The 24,002-nt window shown below is 40.3% G+C and overlaps 1 protein-coding gene across 33 annotated transcripts in view; it reads right to left on the reverse strand.

The window, feature by feature from the left end:
• The window catches only part of LOC106078342 (titin-like), a 533,611-nt gene that overhangs the window by 198,770 nt on the left and 310,839 nt on the right, over positions 1-24,002 (reverse strand). For 32 of the 33 annotated variants that reach the window (XM_056014734.1, XM_056014739.1, XM_056014738.1 and 29 more), the window contains 10 exons: positions 5,395-5,567; positions 3,412-3,466; positions 2,970-3,088; positions 2,675-2,878; positions 2,277-2,403; positions 2,009-2,184; positions 1,564-1,817; positions 1,326-1,449; positions 919-1,063; positions 228-403 (listed from right to left, as the gene is read on the reverse strand). In XM_056014734.1, coding sequence (XP_055870709.1) covers positions 228-403; positions 919-1,063; positions 1,326-1,449; positions 1,564-1,817; positions 2,009-2,184; positions 2,277-2,403; positions 2,675-2,878; positions 2,970-3,088; positions 3,412-3,466; positions 5,395-5,567 — 1,553 coding nt within the window. The remainder of the gene's footprint in view (positions 1-227; positions 404-918; positions 1,064-1,325; positions 1,450-1,563; positions 1,818-2,008; positions 2,185-2,276; positions 2,404-2,674; positions 2,879-2,969; positions 3,089-3,411; positions 3,467-5,394; positions 5,568-24,002) is intronic. The other variant, XM_056014719.1, reaches the window with a different exon arrangement.

A 24,002-nucleotide genomic window follows, 5' to 3' on the forward strand; every position in this document is an offset into this window, starting at 1 on the left:
TATTTGAAATAACTCAACATGAGAAAAGTATCAATCTTAAAAGATTTTGAAGTTAGAGTGAAAGAAAGAAAAACCCAACAAGAAATAAGAACTAAATCTTAAATCATTAAAAGTTCTTTCTAAAAAAAATCCTTCTTTCCCTCAAGCTTGATTCAATTAATAAAAAGAAGACATTTAACTTCAGATGATTAGCAAGAAAACAGCAGTTTCTAGAAGTATTTTCCTACCTTTGACATGGAGATATGCTGAGCACTTAGCTCTGCCTGACCTGGAGTGAGCTATGCAGTAGTACAGACCACCATCAGTGGGTCTCACCTTTCGAAGAGTCAGTGAGGCATGACCTTGGTTGTCCCATTGGGAGTCAACATACCTTCCTGGTGTTACATTGATCATGTCTCGTTGCCTTAGAGGGGCAGAGATATATAATTAACTACAGAAGCATAAGATTATAACTAAGCAAGCAGAAAACTTAAGTTGCACACTTCTTTATCTACTTCTTGGTACCTTTTTTTAAATGATTCTATTGATCTTTATACAAAAAAAAACTTTTTTTTTTGACACGCATCAAAATTTTTGGGGAAGAATTAATTTTATCATTTGATTAAAAAAAAAGATTAATTAATATTTTATCCATACCTTTAACCTTGACTAATAGTATGAAATTAAATTAGCTTTAGAAGTAACCTTAGACTTTAGCATAAAAAATAAAAAACAACAACTAATGTTAACTCTTTCTCTCCATAATTATTTATCACATTCTGGTGGAATCAACGTTGTTATTGTCAGTTAGGAGAGAAAGAGTTAAGCCATACAGGTTTTTAAAACAGATATAAATAGTAATATAGAATACACAAAATCAAAAAAATGTTAGTACACATTTAAGTCCTACAGAGTATAAAAAATTCTCTAGAAACTCACCATTTGAAAGCTGGCATTGGTTTACCAGTAGCTGTGCAGGTGAAGGTAGCATCCTCCCCTTCATTGACATAAATGTCTTCAATCTGAGTCAAGAATTTTGGCCGAAGGAAATCTAGCTCCAAGCTAGTCAGCTCTTCTTCACCTGAAGGATAACAAACAAATGCAGTGACCTTGTCATTCAAATGGTGACTGAGATTGCTCAGAGTTCAACACAATAGGTCAGTTTTCAGTGGAATGAATGAAGTTCTAGTTTATATCACAACTATTAACACAGACTTGTAAGGCCCAAAGTTAATCATTGAATTTGGGTTCATTACATATTATGTTCAATAAAAAGAAAATTAAAATGATACCAAAAAAAAATTATTGTAAGAATATTGTGTAAAAGTGTCAAAGAGATATGTTACCTTCCACATCTACACTACAGGAACAGGAAACAGTTCCCTCACTGTTAGAGGCCTCCACTGTATATTTCCCAGCCAGACTTTGTTTGGCAAACACTATCTCCAGTGACAGGAGGCCATAGTTGTTCTGAGAAATAGACAAAAAGTAGAAGTAATTAAGGTGTCATTCAAAAAAAAAATACAATAAGCACCAAAATAAAGCATCAAATCCACCGTCCAGGTCAGAAGGCATGTCACTTACTCTCATAGTATAATCAGGTCCATCAAAAATTTCTTGGCCATCTCTAAACCATCGGATGGTAGGCTCTGGAATTCCAGTGACTGAACAGTTCAGCCTGACAGTACTACCTTCTGGTGCTGTCTTGTTCTTTAGCTTGGCTGTAAAATCTGGTGGAACCTTGAGCTGATACTTTTTCAATGGAGCTTCTTCCCCCTTAGCCCTGGCATCTAGCTTGGTGGTGATCACAGCTTGGGATGGCCTCTCATCATACACTTCTGCATGTGTCCAACAAAACATTTTTTGTTAATAAACTTCCAAAAACAAAGAAACAAAGAAAAAAAAAACAAATATGTTGAATATTTTAAAATGTATTATAATTATCTCATTTGTAAAAATTAGAATATTTTATGATGTCCTATTTTCTGAACTATGAGTGTCATTGTCTTATGATTGTCTTCAGACTAACTTTGGACTCTGATCTTGCCCTCACTGCTGACAGAGCCAGCATCATTCTCTGCCACACACATGTAGGAGCCAGCATCTTCCACATCGGCACCTTCAATAACCAAGGTGGCGGTGCCATCGTCGTAGCTGCGAATCTTATAGTGTGCATCAGAGTCGATTCTTAACCTGTCCTTGTACCTGAGGTCACAAATATAATGTGAAATAATAGAAAATAGAATTGACAATTATATGTTAATGACATCACACTTTTGTAAACTCTGTTTGCTCACCATTTAATCTTAGGTTGAGGTTCTCCTGTCACAGCACACTCCAGTCTGACCAGGCTTCCCTGAGTGACTGTCATGTACTCTAGCTCTCTGACAAATCTTGGTTTGGTATGGCCTTCTGGAATGTGTTCTAGAACAAACAATTGAAAAAACATTAGTAACAACTACATTCTACCTTAAATACCAGACAGAAGAAAGAGAGGAGGCCAAACTAGAAGGCCTCCAGCAAGTGAGGTAGTCAGCTGTGAGGTCCACATGATCCAGAGATTAGGTGGTTATGAGAAAGACTTAAAAAAGATCAACTATTTTGTAATTGATATTATTATCACCTATGTTAATTACTAATCTATAATGAAAGAAATATGAAGAAAAACTCCCACATAGATAATTTAAGGACTCACCAATAATTTTCAAGTCACAAGAGCACCAGGCCTCGCCATAAGCATTGATAGCCTGGCACCTATACTCTCCAGCATCCTTTGTAGCAAGGTTGTGAATAACCAAGCGATAGACTCCTTTCTCATGGTGGAATGATATGCGGTCTGATCTAACTATTTTCTCCTTACCATGGAACCAGGTCACATCTGGTTCTGGTCGACAAGTTACTGGAACAAAGAAAACAACAGAGTAAGTTTATTCAATTCTATCAAGTTTGGCAATAAAATGAAACAATTTCGTCTGTGATGACAGTCTTACCTGTAACTGTGAAAGTGACCTCTTCACCAACAGCCCTTGACTGGTCAATAAGGGGAAGAGTAAACTCTGGAGCTATGTTGGTGTCAATCATTGTCATGTCATACTCATGTGCTGGACGCCTAAACAAACACACAGACCAACTTTACGATCATTCATTCATAACAGCTAATTTAAAGTACATGTAAATACCCAAAGCTAATATTGAATACTATCTATACAAATAATGTCTGTTAATCTTTAACCAATAGCGGACTTTACAAATGTTTTCTCAAGTAATAAGGACATAGTCAATTGTTAACAAAAATAAAAACCAGCAGACATCTTTGGTAAGGGACAGTATAAATGTTTAGAGCATAACAATTTATTAACAAAAGGACAAAAGAAATGAAAATTAATCTTCCCCATTTGGAAGCAACTGTTAAGTACAAGAGAATGTACTTACACCAATCTAACACTGGCTTCTTCATCCTCCATTCTCTTTCTTCTGTGTCTCACCTCTGGAGAGTCAATAGGAACAGTGTTTGTAAGAACAGAAAGTGAATTCATCTTCGTTCATATATACAATGCAGACAAAAAAACAACAACGTATATTTTAAAAGTCATTACTGCTAGTTCAGTCAGGCCAACATATGTGGTTTAGATATTGGGCCCAGCCCAAAGGAACAGTTTATCACTAACAAGACAAGGGGCAAAGGCAAGTAACTGGCGACTAAACCAGTCAGATCTTGTTAACCTTGGCTGGCTACCCACCTAGGAGAAGAAAAACTCTGAATTCAAACATCTGCTGCTTTGCAGCTAGACCCAATCATGGGAAAGGCTTCGGGAGTCAACCCCAAGAAAAAACCAGGAGCTGGTGACACTAAAGCAGCATCCAGCAAACAGTGCTACACCCTGCCAGAGCCTACAATGCAGCTGATCCCAAACTTTACCAGCACAAGTGCCATTCCTTTGGATAAATTAGCAGTGTGAAGAGGGGGGAACTGCTGTGTGGGCAACATATTTCCAATCATAACTATTTCCAATCATAACTAATGAGATGATCCACAGTCATTTTGCAACTGAAGGAGGGAATACTTCAAGTTCGCTTTGATTGTTAGTACAATGTATAACTTATTAGTATAAAGTTAATTATTTTCATTAAATGACACTCTGCCAAGAAATGATAATATTAAACAAAACTATGGAACAGCAGCTCTCCATTTGTTTACAAAATATCTTCCTGCTCTTTAGAGTGAAACAGCAAATTTAGATACCAAGTGAGTAGCCTTTGACAGAATCATCTAAAGATTCTGAATGTCCACAACCAAGTCACACTTTTTTTTTAAAGATTGAGAACCACTGTTTCTATGGTCCCAGCAATGGTGCAAGGTATGTCATGTCAAAGGTTCTAGACATGGAATCATTCCCAAAACACATTGACAAGAATTTTGATACACACATCCATCTTTTTTGGGATTTAATATAAACATAATATTGGCAAACAGCCTTGAACTCATTAAACAACAAAAAAAGAAGGAAAGGTCAGGATAACCTTTAAAAGCTCATCAAATCCTCAGGTGAAATAAAATGATAATAAAATCAGCAATCTATCTACATGGATTTATATGTCAGATATGTTTTGATATGGAAAGTTTTTTTTTTGTGTGTAACTCATATAAGCAATTTTTTTAATCAGTCTCTCTATCTGTAGCAATAAAGTTTATTAGACAAGATTCAAATAGACCAGGTTCACATTATTAACACACACAAATTATTTAGGTATTGCTTAAGAGCTCAGCTACACATGTCATTTTTTGTTTAAATAACACTGATTTAACTATTTCAGACATTAAAATATTAGAAAAATAAAATGATAATGAGACTTATCTGTTCATTATCATTCTGGACTGTTATTTACTTCATAGTATTATTAGGGAAGACAACCCAGTCTTTTGTAACTTACAAGATGTACATTAGATTTTTGTTTCAGAGAAAATTGTGGAACAAAATGTTTTGTTTTCCATCAGTGTATCTAAGTATAAATTGAAGACTTCTAAATTTTTCAACAGACACCATTACTGACAATTAGTTACCAAATAAGTAATGAGATAGCAGAACTAAATACAAGTCAAGTTACACAATGACAGTATAACTGTCCAGAGATCCATTGTAACTAATGACAACTGGTACTAACATTTTTATCGAAAACACTGGTAAACAAGACTGATAAAAATAACAATTGGGAACCAGTGCAAGGAATCTAGGATCCATGTTATGATTGACAGCTGAAAGCCACTCTCAAGAAACTTTGAACTTGGATAGGACTTTTGAGAAGCATTTCCAGACAGTACCATACCAGTTCTAAGAACTACTGCTGACAGCTACTATAAAAAAAATATGTAGACTTTTAACTGCTCTGAACAATGCTGCTGAATCAGAGTCTCACCTTCTACACTGAGGGTAGCGCTGGTCTCAGCCTCACCCAAATCATTGACTGCCTTGCAAGTGTATGTACCAGCATCCTCTGTACTCAAGTCACTGATCTGGAGGGTGGCCTCCCCTTCTTTGAATGTGGTGCGGTGTTTATCATCTTCTGGAACTTTCTCACCATTCTTCAACCTGGAAAGATTTTAGTGACATTTAAAATATGTAAAAGTAAATGTATGCCTGTGTAGGAAAAAGGCAGAAGAGAGAAAAACATTCAGATAAAGAGAGAAAGAAAGAAAAGAGAGAACTTAGATTGGTTATGGGCTAAAAAAAAAAAACAAAGCTCACTTACAACTACATCTCAATAATGTAGACGTTATTTCCCTTATTTGATATCAAACATAATAATTAGTTACCAATTTTTTTAAAAAATTGATTCATAGTTTGTTAGGTACAATAAATAATTGTTTAAAGTTTCATCTTTTTCAGAGAATGGGTGTGGGTGGAATAACGTGTATCTAAGGGGACTAGACCCTATATATTTAGCAATATCTGTGAATACTGAAGGATTAATTTCCCTTGTATGAATCAAACAAAATAATTAATTGCCAGACTAATTTTTTTTTTTTATTCATGTGTTGTCTACGCCAATGACTAACTGCCAAGTTTGGTCCGAGAATGTTAGAGAAATGGAAATAACGTTTACAAACTTTTGTATCAGACAGACAGTGAGGTGATATAAGCTTGGTACAAATACAATCAGTTGTAGAAATGTGAACTCATAAAGGATTAAAGAACTAGTACTAAACAATTATTTCTATTTTGTAAGGGTGAAGTTTATGTACTGTTTTTAAAGGTTAGACAATGTTGTACACATCGTTGGAGATAGGGTTAGGGGATAGTTGGACTTGGATACTTGAGAACGATGGTTTTGGTCAGTAGTAAGCATTCTTATGAGCCAATCAACTCATCCATTCTTATGGACCAATAACCTCATCCATTCTTATGGACCAATCAACTCATCCATTCTTATGGACCAAACAACTCATCCATTCTTATGAGCCAATCAACTCATCCATTCTTATGGACCAATCCCCTCATCCATTCTTATGGGCCAATCAACTCATTCATTCTTATGGACCAATCACCTCATCCATTCTTATGGACCAAACAACTCATCCATTCTTATGAGCCAATCAACTCATCCATTCTTATGGACCAATCCCCTCATCCATTCTTATGGACCAATCCCCTCATCCATTCTTATGGGCCAATCAACTCATCCATTCTTATGGACCAATCCCCTCATCCATTCTTATGGGCCAATCAACTCATCCATTCTTATGGACCAATCAACTCATCCATTCTTATGGACCAATCAACTCATCCATTCTTATGGACCAATCAACTCATCCATTCTTATGGACCAATCACCTCATTCATTCTTATGGACCAATCACCTCATCCATTCTTATGGACCAATCAACTCATCCATTCTTATGGACCAATCACCTCATCCATTCTTATGGACCAATCAACTCATCCATTCTTATGGACCAATCACCTCATTCATTCTAAGAACTCACTGCTTTCTATCAAAATCTCGTCTTGGTTCCAATTGAGAGTAATATTTTGGTCGAATCATTCCAAATGTCAGACTTTAACAGCAACAACAAGTCTTCTCATGCTGATAGTTGAGAATATTTTACATTTAAAACCAAAGATAAGTCTAAATATAAGCGACTTGGCATATGTTAGCGTATATGAGGGAGTGTATGCATGTATTTTCTAGTATATTTACAAAGCGGCATGTTGGTACATACTGAATCTTTTCTGGAGCACTTTCCGGAACAAGAATTTCTTCCTGAATCAAGGGCAATGACTCTTCATCGTTCTCCATCTCCCTATCGCTGCAGGAGTCGAACATGACGCCAGAATCCAAAGTCATCACTGACTCGTAGTCACTGGCTACCGACTGCTCCCTGGTGGAGGTGGAGAGGGGCAGAGTCTCCTCGTAGTAGGCGTGCTCAGCCCTGATCTTCTCTAGCTCGTGGTGCTGTAGAGTGATGTCATGGCTTGTCTTCCTAGGGAAGTGCAGGTGATTTCCTTCCACCAAGTTGCTGGATATCTGCTGGTTAATCTTGGCAAGCTTCTCAGCCAGAAGCTGGTCCGATATTTCCCGTTCATTGGCGGTGAGTGAAAGCGACCGTCTTTTGCTGACGATGGTGATTTCAGCCTCTTCTAGTTCATCCTCTTGTTCCTCCGGGGGATGGAACGGGCAGTGCTTCTTGTTTGGGCACTTATGGTTTGGCAGAAGAAGATAAAGCTTCTGCATAGTAGCCATGGCTCTTACAGACTGTAATCTAGTTCCGAAAGAAACTGCTATTACAAAAACCTCACAAGAGATTAGAATGTGTTTGTAAGTTGACTGTGCATGGAAGTGTACAAGATATTTCCTCTAGCCAATGTTTCTCTCCTTGGCTGCCATCACAGTTCGTGGCCAATCTCTTGTTGGGGTTTGTGTATCTCGAACTACTAGACCACTGAGTCGTGAAATCAACACCACAACTTGTCTGCACACTAGAGAATCTGTACGAAATGGAAAGCTTAACAAGACACAGAAACAAGACTTTTAAAATACAAAATGATTATCAGTGAAGGGAAATCTCACTAACAAAATAATAGCTTAGAGCTAGATCTTCATTGTATTCAAAACGAGGCTGACCAAAGAAGGCACTTCAATAAGAACTGATTGACGGTTGTAAATTAACATAGAGCAACCGACTGAAATGAATAATAACAACGATTGTGTTCGAGTCTAACACAATATATATATCGCACATTATCTTATGTCTACACGTAGACCCAGTTATGACCTACATAATTTGCCAGAATTAATAACAGACTGTTGAAAAGTAGCCTAATAGAATGTAGAATGAATAACAAACTGATGAAAAGTAGCCTTATAGAATGTAGTATCCAATAGATAGACTATTGTGAACTGATATACTGCTAATAACAGTTTTTAAACAGACAAAAGTGAAATAATAGACTGTGGTTAACTAATCTCTTTCAAGAATCTATTTGATTGAATGCAAGATAAAGAATGAAGCCTAAAGTGATTGTGTGATTGGTTTCATGAAAGCTGAAAGATTTCAAACTCACGTTTAGTCTGAAGAGAATCATGAGAGAATGATTTGTTACAATACAGACACACGCATGTGTACACAACGTTTGAATCAGAAACTTAGATTAGATCTAACACAAAGTCTTATCATCTCTAGTACAGACTTCAACAGAACATACAGGGCAAATAGCACAAGTAGAGACACTATTTGTCTGAGGAAAAGCTGATCTAACCAAGAGAATATGTCTGTTACAAGAAGAAATGAGTGATTTCATATTTCCTGGTTACAAAAACAAACAACACTTTGTGTTATATTGGCAGTTAAGGCAGAAAGAAATGATCACAGAGTGAAGCAGGTCATGTGCCAACATTCAAGCACTGCACGCATGGCATTTAATAAAGGCAGGACATATTTCTAACTACAAATCTCCAACAAGTGCGACATAATCAAAACAATCCCAGAGTTCCTATGAATCAGTGATCACGCACACAAGAATTATACCATCAGAAATAAACAACGCGGTTGCCAAACAATTCCTCTGTCCTCCAGAGGACATAAACAGACCCACACGACAAGGACTGGATCCAACTAGATTCTCGTTAGTGTAGAACTAAATAGATCCGAGGTGTCGAACCGTTTCACGAAAACACATCACCCCTCCCCTGGTACACTGTGAGCCGACTGAAGCCTCGCCCTTCAGATGACTTCTACTTCTGCTCACAGCAGCCGCCCACTGACAGTCCCGAGCGGATGGAGCTCATTCTACAGCTAAAAAAAGACGAACTTTAGATGCTGATTCACTCCCCTTGTGCATTCTTTAGTAATCAGATTCTCTCCCCTTTTGATTTCTTTTTCCCCCTCTTCTTCAAATAACTCGAGATAAAAAGTTTGAAACGATTCCAAAATATCCCACAGAATTCACTCCCTTGTCTCTCTTGTTTTCTTCAAGGTATAACTGTCTTCCACCGCAAATCTTTACTATCTCAAAAAAGTAACAACTATTTTTAGAAACCCTAATCCAGAATGAACATTTCTCTTAGCGTACAATGCATATGTCCCCCCCCCCCCCCACACTGTTTCTACAGTAACTGCCAATGTATTGTACACAGAGTAACAAACGGCAAGTATTTGCATGAGTTCAGTGAGTTTTCTACTCTCAGTATACACGACATAAGGGCAGCACGTGACCTAAAGAGAGAATGTCTGATGAAAGGTGACGTCTGCTTGGGTTGTAGTTTTAAGTAAGATTAATAATGGGAACCAAAAAAAAAAAAAAGAAAAGCTAGAAATATTCGTTAGCAATATATTGACAGCTTTGTAATCAGCGCTAGGGCTCAACTCCACAAAAGAGCGGGGGGGGGGGGGGTGAAATTAGTATGTAACAAAACGTTCATTATTTGGATAAGATAATATTGATTCTCGTTCCCCAGCACCTACCCACAATTCTTTCAAACAACTCGATCAATTTCCTAACACTTTCAACCAACTATTTCCTAACACTTTCAAACAACTCGATCGATTTCCTAACACTTTCAAAATGTAGATACAGATCAAAGCTACATTTTCGTTCCAATACCGGTAACGCTAACAAGAGTTATCAATTCAACAAAGCAGGAGACAATGTTCTAAGTTTACAGTCGAGTACTTTCCCCTGAAGATATCCAAGGGCGAGAATCCTATGGGCGTCACTTCTGGTATTTCATACTTAAAGAGAACTTGAAAAGAACAATTAATAAGAAGCAGAAGTTGATTTAGTGCCACTAACATCAAGGCTACAGATAAGAGTTCCTAGAACTCGTTAGTTAGTTGACTATGTAAAGGTCTAGTATTCGTGCGCCTGTGCGTCACGTGACAAACTGAACAAATCAACATCAACAATTGGTAAGCCAACACTTAGAAGTCTACGTCCTCATCGTTGAATCTGCTCCAACTTTGCTGTTGTGCTGTCAGTCTCTGTCAACATACTTCTGACGTTCTGAAGATACTCTTCATTTCTGTGTGGCTTCTAGTACATACTATTATATTACTGGTAGTTCTCTCTCACACGAATCTTCCACGCATCTCTCAAGTCACTACCTCATCTGACCTTTAACCTGCTTACTGATGATGTTAATTGCTAGAACCAATCAAGTGTTGAACAGTGTTTACATAGGTTTGCAATAGTGAATCTATGTAATTACACTACAAGAGGCTAACACTCTATCAATCTCTCAGGAACTCTTGCTTCGGTAAGTCAACAAATGTCTTCCAAGTTATTGCACAACAATAATTACCAATATTTAGCACAATCTTCTAGTAGAGAGGAAAAAAAGTAAACTGTTGCCAACTAAAAGAAAAGTCAAACTGGATGATTAATATGTTGTTAGAGTGGAGAGTGACAAGATAGAGAGAGAGAGGGAGACAGAGAGAGAGAGAGAGAGGGAGAGAGAGCCTACGCGGGCGTGTGCCTTGGCAAAGTTGCAAACGAATTATGCCTTGTTATTTCCCCCACTTTTGTTTGCTATACGTTTAAAAAAAAACACGCTGAAAAAAAAACGTGTGTATAATAGAAGCAACCAAAAAACGTAAACACAGAAAAAACCAACATGAACCCAAACAACGGAACAATCTACTCATCAACTCATCATTACAAGACTAAATATATAGTTTGAATCACTTATTAAGTTCAAGAGTCATAAACACAGTGTGTTAGTATACAGCACTCTCAGTGGATATACACTATGTACTTGTGTTCACTCTCATGGTCAAGTTTCCAATGAAACACAGAAGAAAGACTTGGAAGTCATCCCGTCCTCGTCAGCTATAAGAAACCAGTTGGCTTTTTTTTTCCATTTATAAATATCAAAATGTAAACGTAGTATTGAATTTAAAAACAAATGAGAGTAAAGAGTCAAATAAAATCTCTTGCAATCCTTGAGCAAAGAAATTTCAGAGACAAGAGAGACTGGCTGTTTACCGACGAGTCTCTGAAGAAGCACTTCAGTTTCAGAGACAAGGACTCTGTGACCACGAGGAAGCACTTCAGTTTCAGAGACAAGGAATCTGTGACCACGAGGAAACACTACAGTTTCAGAGACAAGGAATCTGTGACCTCGAGGAAACACTACAGTTTCAGAGACAAGGAATCTGTGACCTCGAGGAAACACTACAGTTTCAGAGACAGGAATCTGTGACCACGAGGATGCACTACAGTTTCAGAGACTATGACTCTGTGACCACGAGGAAACACTACATGTCTCTACAAAGTATCACCACTAGCGTGCTATTGAGAAAATGTTCCCGGGCGGAGAGGTGCGGGGTAGGTCGTAGCTTCCGTGGTATAACGTCCACCTGGGTGTTACAGACTGTGTGTGTGTGTGTTTAGGCGCTTCCGCGGTGTCTAATGCAGATAAACCAAACGGAGGTAAACCAAACGGAGGTGGTATCACTCAACAAAATCCAATAACACCGGCGAAAGGCCGAATAATCAATATAAGTTAGTCGGCGCTGATACTGAATGACGAACAAGAAGTTTAATAGTAACGAAGGGAACCGTCGAATGTCAGCTCTCTACGTTCATAACAAGCTTCCTATCTCCAAGCCATCCCGAAAGTAGTCTGTTTACATCGGCTGATATTTCGCTATCTCCCACTAAAAATACAGACCTTCATCAACAGATGCCTGAGAAATATCCTAAAAATACACTGGTATGACAAAGTAGAAAACACCAAACTGTGGGAGATGAGTGGACAGAAACAAATAGAAGTGCAGATCTTAGAGAGGAAGTGGAGATGGATTGGTCACACCCTTAGAAAAGATACCAGCAACAGAGCTAGGCAGGCCTTAGAGTGGAACCCCCAGGGAACAAGACGCAGAGGAAGACCAAAAAGAACATGGCGACGTAGTGTACTTGAAGAAGCAGAGAAGACCGGGAAGAGCTGGGACACCATCAAAAAGCTAGCAAGAGACCGTGGAGAGTGGCGTGTTTATGTCGAGGCCCTATGTTCCATGAGGAACTCAAAGGAATGATGATGAAGGGAACCGTCGAATGTCAGCTCTCTACGTTCATAACAAGCTTCCTATCTCCAAGCCATCCCGAAAGTAGTCTGTTTACATCGGCTGATATTTCGCTATCTCCCACTAAAACCTAGTCTTGTTTTTACAAGTTACGTCATTGTCTCTAAGTCCAAACTTCCCCTATTTCCGAAACAAATAACCAATCCATTGTGCCATAACAGTGTCTGGCAGTTTCCAAGGTGAAGACGAAGTAGCGAGCACTCATGTTTGGGATTAGAAAATGATGAAATCATGACAGGGTCTATCATAATGTATGTAAAGAACGGCGGACGATGAAAGGCGGAGGCATGAAAGAGTAAATGTTTTTTTGTGAGTTAGAATTATTTTAAATATCAATTTATTTTATCGCTATTAGATCTACATTTCATTTCAAATTAAATCTGTGAATATTGTAACAAAAGTTATGACTTTTTGTCACAAGAGAAGCTTGTTATTTAGTGTTGTTTTTAGTTTGTTAATTAATACGCCTATAATCTATAATACGCCTCCATTAGTTTAGTTGTACTTGCAATCTGGTACTACAATCCAACGAGCGACCAATAACACTCGGCTGGGTTGACCACCTGATCATATCGAATGTGTACATTCCATACAAATGTGATCCTTCGTTAATTTTGATCAATTCCATACCAAAAAAGGTCATCTATGGATATGCTCAACACAAAGTCAGATAGTCATTATGGATTGATACAATAAAACACAAATTGTTTTATAATTATCCTGCTGCAATTATTTCCTCTTAGTCTTATGGGAAGAAATACGGGAGTTCATCAAGATAGCTGCTGATAATAAATTCCGTGGCCAAAACTCCGCAGGTCAACTGACTTCTGCTCCATCGCAAAGTTTCCCACAAGGTGTTTTCAAGTGGTCTGCAGGTGGAGACATGATGGAGGGGAGGGGCCAAGACAGGCCAACTGTTTCTCACCTGAGATGCACAACACTCTGCAGACTAAATTTAGAGGCAGAACGTAAATACTTCAGTCTGGCACGGGGAGAGATAGGGTTTGAACCGAGACGCCTTTCAAAACGTCAAATTGGATTCAGAATGAAATTTGTTTCGTAGGTTAGACAACTGATTGCCACCAATCAGGTAGTTGGTAGCTCGCGTGTTTACCAAGATAATGTAGTGAAGTCAAAGAAACAGAAAATAAAGTCTACTTGAGAAGGAATAAAACGGACTTCCAAACTATGCCAGTGAGACAAACTAGAAACAGTAACCGATCAATCATACGTCAACAAGATGCATTGAATAGACAGGCTGTAACTGTTTATCGTTACCACAGAAAGGGGTCTACTCGCCATGCTAAAATATATCGAAAGTGGAATTTGTATAGGCATTTTTTTTTTTGAAAATGTGTTTTTGTCTATTACATTTCAGCAAAAAGAGTGAAATGAGAACAAATCAAGACTAGATGTGTAGCAAGTGTAGGACTCTTTGAGTCAGACACGAAACAAATTGGGCACATTTCAAAATGTACAACACGAAAAGAGCGGATTAAATAAGTTCATGTATCTGTTACTTGGTGTATCTGTAAGTTGTCTGTAAGTTGGTGTATCTGTAAGTTGGTGTATCTGTAAGTTGGTGTATCTGTAAGTTGGTGTAGCCTATCTGTAAGTTGGTGTATCTGTAAGTTGGTGTAGCCTATTCTGTAAGTTGATGTATCTGTAAGTTGGTGTAGCCTATCTGTAAGTTGATGTATCTGTAAGTTGGTGTAGCCTATCTGTAAGTTGATGTATCTGTAAGTTGGTGTAGCCTATCTGTAAGTTGATGTATCTGTGACAACAGACACAAACACGAGTCCAACCAGTAGAATTGAAAGAATCCCCAGCAGACATAGCCAGCTCTAACGAAGTCAGTGACATCTTCTTGAAATAACGCAAGAAACGTCGCTCCACTTTCATGCTAAGATTATATAAACTAGCAAGACGTCAAAACATGCAACATTGACGCCTCTCCCCCCCCCCAACACACACACACACACATAAGAAGGAGTAAGGAACTGGGTCTTGACTAAACATGTCATGCATGGACAACACAGTCTGCACCCACCTGTACTGGATAGTCATCCTACTGGGTCTTGAGGACCAGCCCAAGCCACACAGTAGACTCGATTATAAAAACACAAACGTTTCTAAATTGTGAACAGTTAAAGACAAGTCCTAGATCCAAGTGTGACTCATCAATTTTAGTCCGTCAATTCCTTACAAGATTTAGTAGCACCTGGATGTTTCATCTATGGATTCCGTAGAAACTACACTACAACTGATCAAGTCAGTGTCTCAAGAACCGTTATATTCTGTTGCTACACACGTGAACAATAATTTCACCGAATACATGAAAAGTCAACGATAGTACCAACTTCTAAAAACTATTCATGATAAAACTATTCATATACAGTCTCTTAGTATGAAATCGAATTTATAAGGGTCAGTGGCCATTCTACAGAAATATCAACTAAACGTTATTATTATTAATTTTTTTTTTGGTTAATATAATCCCCATGATCTCTGGGTCTTATTCTAAACATAATTGTTATGATCTCCGGGTCTTATTCTAAACATAGTAACCATGAGCTCTACCAACAGCTCAAATAAGCCACTATGAACGCAAGGCGCCCTATTTGATACACCTATCAGCCCTACAGCTACTGCCTACAAACTAGGAAACAAGGTGACAGCACTGCATCTTTAAATATCAGACCGAGTCGAGGTGGACGAACAGCAGTCCTCTTGGCCTGAGGTCTTGAGTTTGATAACTATTTGATCTCGGCACACTAAGGAGTCCCCAAGGTCCAGTGGATACTTAAAGACAGCTGGACGTTGTTATTTTAGAACACACAGAACTGTGACTACAAACATAACTACCTGATTTCTTAAGGGACATTCAATTTACAAACGTATGGTGGCTTATAGTTACAGATGAATTGATTCAAAAAGGTAAGCAGTATATATATATATATATATATATATATATCGATGTACACAGGCTATCTGATGCTAAGCAATAAGGGACCACTGTGCAATTGAGCCGCCGCTTCAATAAACAAAGAAGGAGGAGAGAGAATAAAATATGAGTAGCGCCTGAAAGTTGTTTTTTGAATCAACAAATTGTTTGTAAAAATAAAAAATGCAGCAAATATGTCATTTGAACAGGTAAAAAAAAAACTATTTTTTTAAAAGCAAGCATTTTTATCTCTTCTATGATAAAAAAAACATGTTTCTCTGATAGACTAATGACGTCATAGACAGCAGGTAGAACAGCAACATTGAGTGTATCGGGATGTCAGAAGCAGGGAACGCAACTCTTTAAGGAGGGCAGGAGTAAATTACATTCTCAATAGTTCAGTTAAAGCTACCAGTAAAGAAAATTACTTCTCTTTAAAAAGTCAATTTAAAACGACCTACAAAACATTTACATTTCCAAATGGAAAACACAAATTAGTCCCCACCCAAAAAATCCCAAAAGCCCAAGAGTCTCAAAGTAGTGAGTAGACCTACACCGAGCATTTGTATCAATCAAAACAAATAGACCCCTTTCGTTTGGTTTCAAACTAACTATAACACCAGACACACCGGCCTGCTGCAACGTAAAAGCAAATCAGAACGAGACAGGGCTGTCATAGTTATTTGAAGAAGAAAAGATGTGTCTAGACAGTAAGCTAATACAGTATATAGAGTAAAAACTGCCTTTTAATGTCCATTAGTACAATGTGTCTAGACAGTAAGCTAATACAGTATATAGAGTAAAAGCTGCCTTTCAATGTCCATTAGTACAATGTGTCTAGACAGTAAGCTAATACAGTGTCTAGAGTAAAAACTGCCTTTCAATGTCCATTAGTACAGACAAAACGAATGCAATATTTGTTATAAAAAAAATTAGAAATCATGTGAAAGTCTTTTTAAAGCTCTTTTGTTGAAAGCTGTGTGTCATTAAGACAACCCATGGAGCAGAAGATCAAATAAATGCAGAGAAAAACTGCAGATGAGAAAACAAATACGCACCAAAACTATAAACCTACAGTTTAATCATTAATTCAAGATGACATCCCCTAGGAGCAGATGAAAGAAAGAGTGCTCCGCCTAGACACCACACGGAAACACCAAAGTAACTATACTAAAACATTTCTACAAACTAGACCAACACTTGTGAGAAACACATGATTGAATTATTGAGTCCCACCAACACTTGTGAGAAACACAGGATTGAATTATTGAGTCCCACCTACACAGAGACACAAAAATTCCTTACCGGCTTATGTTGAAAATACTTCTTAAAATAAAAAAACAACAAATTATTTAATCCAGAAGCACAAAGTTCACAGATTGAAATCAAAAGATGAAACGGCGAAATGGAAGAAACGAAATAAAAACAAAACACGAAACACTAGCTGTGTAGAGCAACTCTCCTCTAGCCTTCCCTAGTCACCTTCATAAGGCCCCAAGTACATGGAGGTGTAACCATGGCAGTATAGGAGACGGGTAAGGAAGGGTAGAATTAGAACAAAGTCACATGACCAACGTGTGCTGCTTAAAGGTCAACGTAGGTGTGTGTGTGTGTGTGTGCATGAGTACCCATGTTCACTCTCCAATATATCGGGGGGAGGTGATATGATGTGAGGGTATTAGCTCACCTGAACAAGTGCACCGGTAGGCTGAGGTGCACAGTGATGTGTAGGAACAGTTTTTTTAGAAGGAGGGAATGAACAGCCGCTAGAACAAACATACGGATGCCCTTTAGGGGCGCAGACCGTTGCCATGGAAACATCAAAAGCGATCATTGTGTGTATGTCTACATCTATATGTTAGATATGGCTGCGGCCCCCCACAAAGTAGCCAGGTATCAAGACCGCAGCTTCAGACTAGAACTAGGTCCTGCACGGCTTAGCGTTGGGATAGGAAACTTAATTCAGTGAAGCCATCAAATCAATTCCTCACACACACACACACACACACACTTTATCATAGCCACACACACCTAAAAAGAAAATCAAAGAACTGCCAAAAAAAAAAAAAAAGGAGTGGTTGATAACATAGGAAATGTTTATACGCTTCGTTTACTGATATGACGTCAACAAGGGGATGACGTAGCTCCACCCATTTAACTGAAAACATAAAGATGAAGATATTTTGAGGCTTAGAACTTCGTCAAGATGGATACCTCAGTTAAATTTTCACAGCTACACCAAAAGTTTGGATACAATTCTAGCATCCGCCTGTCTGGGGTATCTAACGTTACTGTGGTCACTTTGTACACTTGTAGCATCCGCCTTTCTGGGGCATCTAACGTTACCGTGGTCACTTTGTAGAATTGTAGCATCCGCCTGTCTGGGGCATCTAACGTTACCGTGGTCACTTTGTACAATTGTAGCATCCGCCTGTCTGGGGTATCTAACGTTACCGTGGTCACTTTGTAGAATTGTAGCATCCGCCTGTCTGGGGTATCTAACGTTACTGTGGTCACTTTGTACACTTGTAGCATCCGCCTGTCTGGGGCATCTAACGTTACCGTGGTCACTTTGTAGAATTGTAGCATCCGCCTGTCTGGGGCATCTAACGTTACCGTGGTCACTTTGTACAATTGTAGCATCCGTCTGTCTGGGGTATCTAACGTTACCGTGGTCACTTTGTAGAATTGTAGCATCCGTCTGTCTGGGGTATCTAACGTTACAGTGGTCACTTTGTAGAATTGTAGCATCCGCCTGTCTGGGGCATCTAACGTTACCGTGGTCACTTTGTACAATTGTAGCATCCGCCTGTCTGGGGTATCTAACGTTACTGTGGTCACTTTGTAGAATTGTAGCATCCGCCTGTCTGGGGCATCTAACGTTACCGTGGTCACTTTGTAGAATTGTAGCATCCGCCTGTCTGGGGCATCTAACGTTACCGTGGTCACTTTGTAGAATTGTAGCATCCGCCTGTCTGGGGTATCTAACGTTACCGTGGTCACTTTGTAGAATTGTAGCATCCGCCTTTCTGGGGCATCTAACGTTACCGTGGTCACTTTGTACAATTGTAGCATCCGCCTGTCTGGGGCATCTAACGTTACCGTGGTCACTTTGTACAATTGTAGCATCCGCCTGTCTGGGGTATCTAACGTTACCGTGGTCACTTTGTAGAATTGTAGCATCCGCCTTTCTGGGGCATCTAACGTTACCGTGGTCACTTTGTAGAATTGTAGCATTCGCCTGTCTGGGGCATCTAACGTTACCGTGGTCACTTTGTACAATTGTAGCATCCGCCTGTCTGGGGTATCTAACGTTACCGTGGTCACTTTGTACAATTGTAGCATCCGCCTTTCTGGGGCATCTAACGTTACCGTGGTCACTTTGTAGAATTGTAGCATCCGCCTGTCTGGGGCATCTAACGTTACCGTGGTCACTTTGTACAATTGTAGCATCCGCCTGTCTGGGGTATCTAACGTTACCGTGGTCACTTTGTAGAATTGTAGCATCCGTCTGTCTGGGGTATCTAACGTTACCGTGGTCACTTTGTAGAATTGTAGCATCCGTCTGTCTGGGGTATCTAACGTTACCGTGGTCACTTTGTAGAATTGTAGCATCCGCCTTTCTGGGGCATCTAACGTTACCGTGGTCACTTTGTAGAATTGTAGCATCCGCCTGTCTGGGGCATCTAACGTTACCGTGGTCACTTTGTACAATTGTAGCATCCGTCTGTCTGGGGTATCTAACGTTACCGTGGTCACTTTGTAGAATTGTAGCATCCGTCTGTCTGGGGTATCTAACGTTACAGTGGTCACTTTGTAGAATTGTAGCATCCGCCTGTCTGGGGCATCTAACGTTACCGTGGTCACTTTGTACAATTGTAGCATCCGCCTGTCTGGGGTATCTAACGTTACTGTGGTCACTTTGTAGAATTGTAGCATCCGCCTGTCTGGGGCATCTAACGTTACCGTGGTCACTTTGTAGAATTGTAGCATCCGCCTGTCTGGGGCATCTAACGTTACCGTGGTCACTTTGTAGAATTGTAGCATCCGCCTGTCTGGGGTATCTAACGTTACCGTGGTCACTTTGTAGAATTGTAGCATCCGCCTTTCTGGGGCATCTAACGTTACCGTGGTCACTTTGTACAATTGTAGCATCCGCCTGTCTGGGGCATCTAACGTTACCGTGGTCACTTTGTACAATTGTAGCATCCGCCTGTCTGGGGTATCTAACGTTACCGTGGTCACTTTGTAGAATTGTAGCATCCGCCTTTCTGGGGCATCTAACGTTACCGTGGTCACTTTGTAGAATTGTAGCATTCGCCTGTCTGGGGCATCTAACGTTACCGTGGTCACTTTGTACAATTGTAGCATCCGCCTGTCTGGGGTATCTAACGTTACCGTGGTCACTTTGTACAATTGTAGCATCCGCCTTTCTGGGGCATCTAACGTTACCGTGGTCACTTTGTAGAATTGTAGCATCCGCCTGTCTGGGGCATCTAACGTTACCGTGGTCACTTTGTACAATTGTAGCATCCGCCTGTCTGGGGTATCTAACGTTACCGTGGTCACTTTGTAGAATTGTAGCATCCGTCTGTCTGGGGTATCTAACGTTACCGTGGTCACTTTGTAGAATTGTAGCATCCGTCTGTCTGGGGTATCTAACGTTACCGTGGTCACTTTGTAGAATTGTAGCATCCGCCTTTCTGGGGCATCTAACGTTACCGTGGTCACTTTGTAGAATTGTAGCATCCGCCTGTCTGGGGCATCTAACGTTACCGTGGTCACTTTGTACAATTGTAGCATCCGCCTGTCTGGGGTATCTAACGTTACCGTGGTCACTTTGTAGAATTGTAGCATCCGCCTGTCTGGGGCATCTAACGTTACCGTGGTCACTTTGTACAATTGTAGCATCCGCCTGTCTGGGGTATCTAACGTTACCGTGGTCACTTTGTAGAATTGTAGCATCCGCCTGTCTGGGGTATCTAACGTTACTGTGGTCACTTTGTACACTTGTAGCATCCGCCTGTCTGGGGCATCTAACGTTACCGTGGTCACTTTGTACAATTGTAGCATCCGTCTGTCTGGGGTATCTAACGTTACCGTGGTCACTTTGTAGAATTGTAGCATCCGTCTGTCTGGGGTATCTAACGTTACAGTGGTCACTTTGTAGAATTGTAGCATCCGCCTGTCTGGGGTATCTAACGTTACCGTGGTCACTTTGTAGAATTGTAGCATCCGCCTTTCTGGGGCATCTAACGTTACCGTGGTCACTTTGTAGAATTGTAGCATCCGCCTGTCTGGGGCATCTAACGTTACCGTGGTCACTTTGTACAATTGTAGCATCCGCCTGTCTGGGGTATCTAACGTTACCGTGGTCACTTTGTAGAATTGTAGCATCCGCCTTTCTGGGGCATCTAACGTTACCGTGGTCACTTTGTAGAATTGTAGCATCCGCCTGTCTGGGGCATCTAACGTTACCGTGGTCACTTTGTAGAATTGTAGCATCCGCCTTTCTGGGGCATCTAACGTTACCGTGGTCACTTTGTAGAATTGTAGCATCCGCCTGTCTGAGGAATCTAACGTTACCGTGGTCACTTTGTACAATTGTAGCATCCGCCTGTCTGGGGTATCTAACGTTACCGTGGTCACTTTGTAGAATTGTAGCATCCGCCTGTCTGGGGCATCTAACGTTACCGTGGTCACTTTGTACAATTGTAGCATCCGCCTGTCTGGGGTATCTAACGTTACCGTGGTCACTTTGTAGAATTGTAGCATCCGCCTGTCTGGGGTATCTAACGTTACTGTGGTCACTTTGTACACTTGTAGCATCCGTCTGTCTGGGGTATCTAACGTTACCGTGGTCACTTTGTAGAATTGTAGCATCCGTCTGTCTGGGGTATCTAACGTTACAGTGGTCACTTTGTAGAATTGTAGCATCCGCCTGTCTGGGGCATCTAACGTTACCGTGGTCACTTTGTACAATTGTAGCATCCGCCTGTCTGGGGTATCTAACGTTACTGTGGTCACTTTGTAGAATTGTAGCATCCGCCTGTCTGGGGCATCTAACGTTACCGTGGTCACTTTGTAGAATTGTAGCATCCGCCTGTCTGGGGCATCTAACGTTACCGTGGTCACTTTGTACAATTGTAGCATCCGCCTGTCTGGGGTATCTAACGTTACCGTGGTCACTTTGTAGAATTGTAGCATCCGCCTTTCTGGGGCATCTAACGTTACCGTGGTCACTTTGTAGAATTGTAGCATTCGCCTGTCTGGGGCATCTAACGTTACCGTGGTCACTTTGTACAATTGTAGCATCCGCCTGTCTGGGGTATCTAACGTTACCGTGGTCACTTTGTACAATTGTAGCATCCGCCTTTCTGGGGCATCTAACGTTACCGTGGTCACTTTGTAGAATTGTAGCATCCGCCTGTCTGGGGCATCTAACGTTACCGTGGTCACTTTGTACAATTGTAGCATCCGCCTGTCTGGGGTATCTAACGTTACCGTGGTCACTTTGTAGAATTGTAGCATCCGTCTGTCTGGGGTATCTAACGTTACCGTGGTCACTTTGTAGAATTGTAGCATCCGTCTGTCTGGGGTATCTAACGTTACCGTGGTCACTTTGTAGAATTGTAGCATCCGCCTGTCTGGGGCATCTAACGTTACCGTGGTTACTTTGTAGAATTGTAGCATCCGCCTGTCTGGGGCATCTAACGTTACCGTGGTCACTTTGTACAATTGTAGCATCCGTCTGTCTGGGGTATCTAACGTTACCGTGGTCACTTTGTAGAATTGTAGCATCCGTCTGTCTGGGGTATCTAACGTTACAGTGGTCACTTTGTAGAATTGTAGCATCCGCCTGTCTGGGGCATCTAACGTTACCGTGGTCACTTTGTACAATTGTAGCATCCGCCTGTCTGGGGTATCTAACGTTACTGTGGTCACTTTGTAGAATTGTAGCATCCGCCTGTCTGGGGCATCTAACGTTACCGTGGTCACTTTGTAGAATTGTAGCATCCGCCTGTCTGGGGTATCTAACGTTACCGTGGTCACTTTGTACAATTGTAGCATCCGCCTTTCTGGGGCATCTAACGTTACCGTGGTCACTTTGTAGAATTGTAGCATCCGCCTGTCTGGGGCATCTAACGTTACCGTGGTCACTTTGTACAATTGTAGCATCCGCCTGTCTGGGGTATCTAACGTTACCGTGGTCACTTTGTAGAATTGTAGCATCCGTCTGTCTGGGGTATCTAACGTTACCGTGGTCACTTTGTAGAATTGTAGCATCCGTCTGTCTGGGGTATCTAACGTTACCGTGGTCACTTTGTAGAATTGTAGCATCCGCCTGTCTAGGGTATCTAACGTTACCGTGGTTACTTTGTAGAATTGTAGCATCCGTTTGTCTGGGGTATCTAACGTTACCGTGGTCACTTTGAAGAATTCTAGCATCCGTCTGTCTGGGGCATCTAACGTTACCGTGGTCACTTTGTAGAAGTCAGCGGGGTTGTATTAGCCACTGATCGTTCTTCTAACAACTGAAAACTAGCCATCAGAAGAGAGTGGTGACATCAAATTCAAAATGCAACTCTACGCTCATTTAATGGTCAGAAAAAGACAAATAAATCAAAATGTCTGTCCGATCATAGATTTAGTAGCGTCTAGAGACAAATGGTTGATCAGCTGGTTGTAAAATGCAATTACAAATAGCAGCAAAAGTAGAGTGGACTCCCTCTAACACATGGGGTGTGAGTGGGACAGTTTGTTTTATTTCAAACCACCTTACATTAAGTAAGCTTGCTATAAATGTTTGAGGTGCAAGGAAGCTACATACTACCTTCATGGACTAACCTACTTATTCAGACCATGGTGAAAACTAGCATTATATTGAAGAAGACAAAAGTAATAGTTTGGTAGTGAGCCTTATGCTCTGGGGAGTGCATGTGATAACAGAAACATGGTGAACACCATTATTTAGAGACCAGTGTTCCTCAAACTAGCACAGGTGAGACTGCAAGAAGATGCCATCAAATGTAAAGACACATATATTGGTCTTCTAGGGCAGCAGGGACTCAAGTGACTCTTTGTCTAGGGCAGCAGGGTCTCAAGTGACTCTTTGTCTAGGCACCATCCGATTCTTTCCTTGACTGGACATTGAGGGAAGTGAATGCTCAACCACTGGTACAGACACAAATAAGGCGTGTGTGTGTGTGTGGGAGTGTGAGAGAGAGAGAGAGTGTACCTGGGAAAGAATGCAACACTTTCCAATACAAAATACAAGTGATACTTGGGAGAAAAAAAAAAGGTTAGTACATTTGACTTTTACTGCAGAATGTCAAAACGTAACATTTCTTACTTTGTTCTGAGGTCAAGGGAACATATTGCAATGTGTTAAATATTACATTGTATGGTAATGCTGTAGCAGTCTAATGAAATAATAAATAGTGTAGAAATATAGTTCATTGTAATGATATATTGCAGTCCTGTGGTGATCTAATGATA

The sequence above is a fragment of the Biomphalaria glabrata genome, chromosome 16, assembly GCF_947242115.1.
Source record: "Biomphalaria glabrata chromosome 16, xgBioGlab47.1, whole genome shotgun sequence".
NCBI classification, from domain to species: domain Eukaryota; kingdom Metazoa; phylum Mollusca; class Gastropoda; family Planorbidae; genus Biomphalaria; species Biomphalaria glabrata.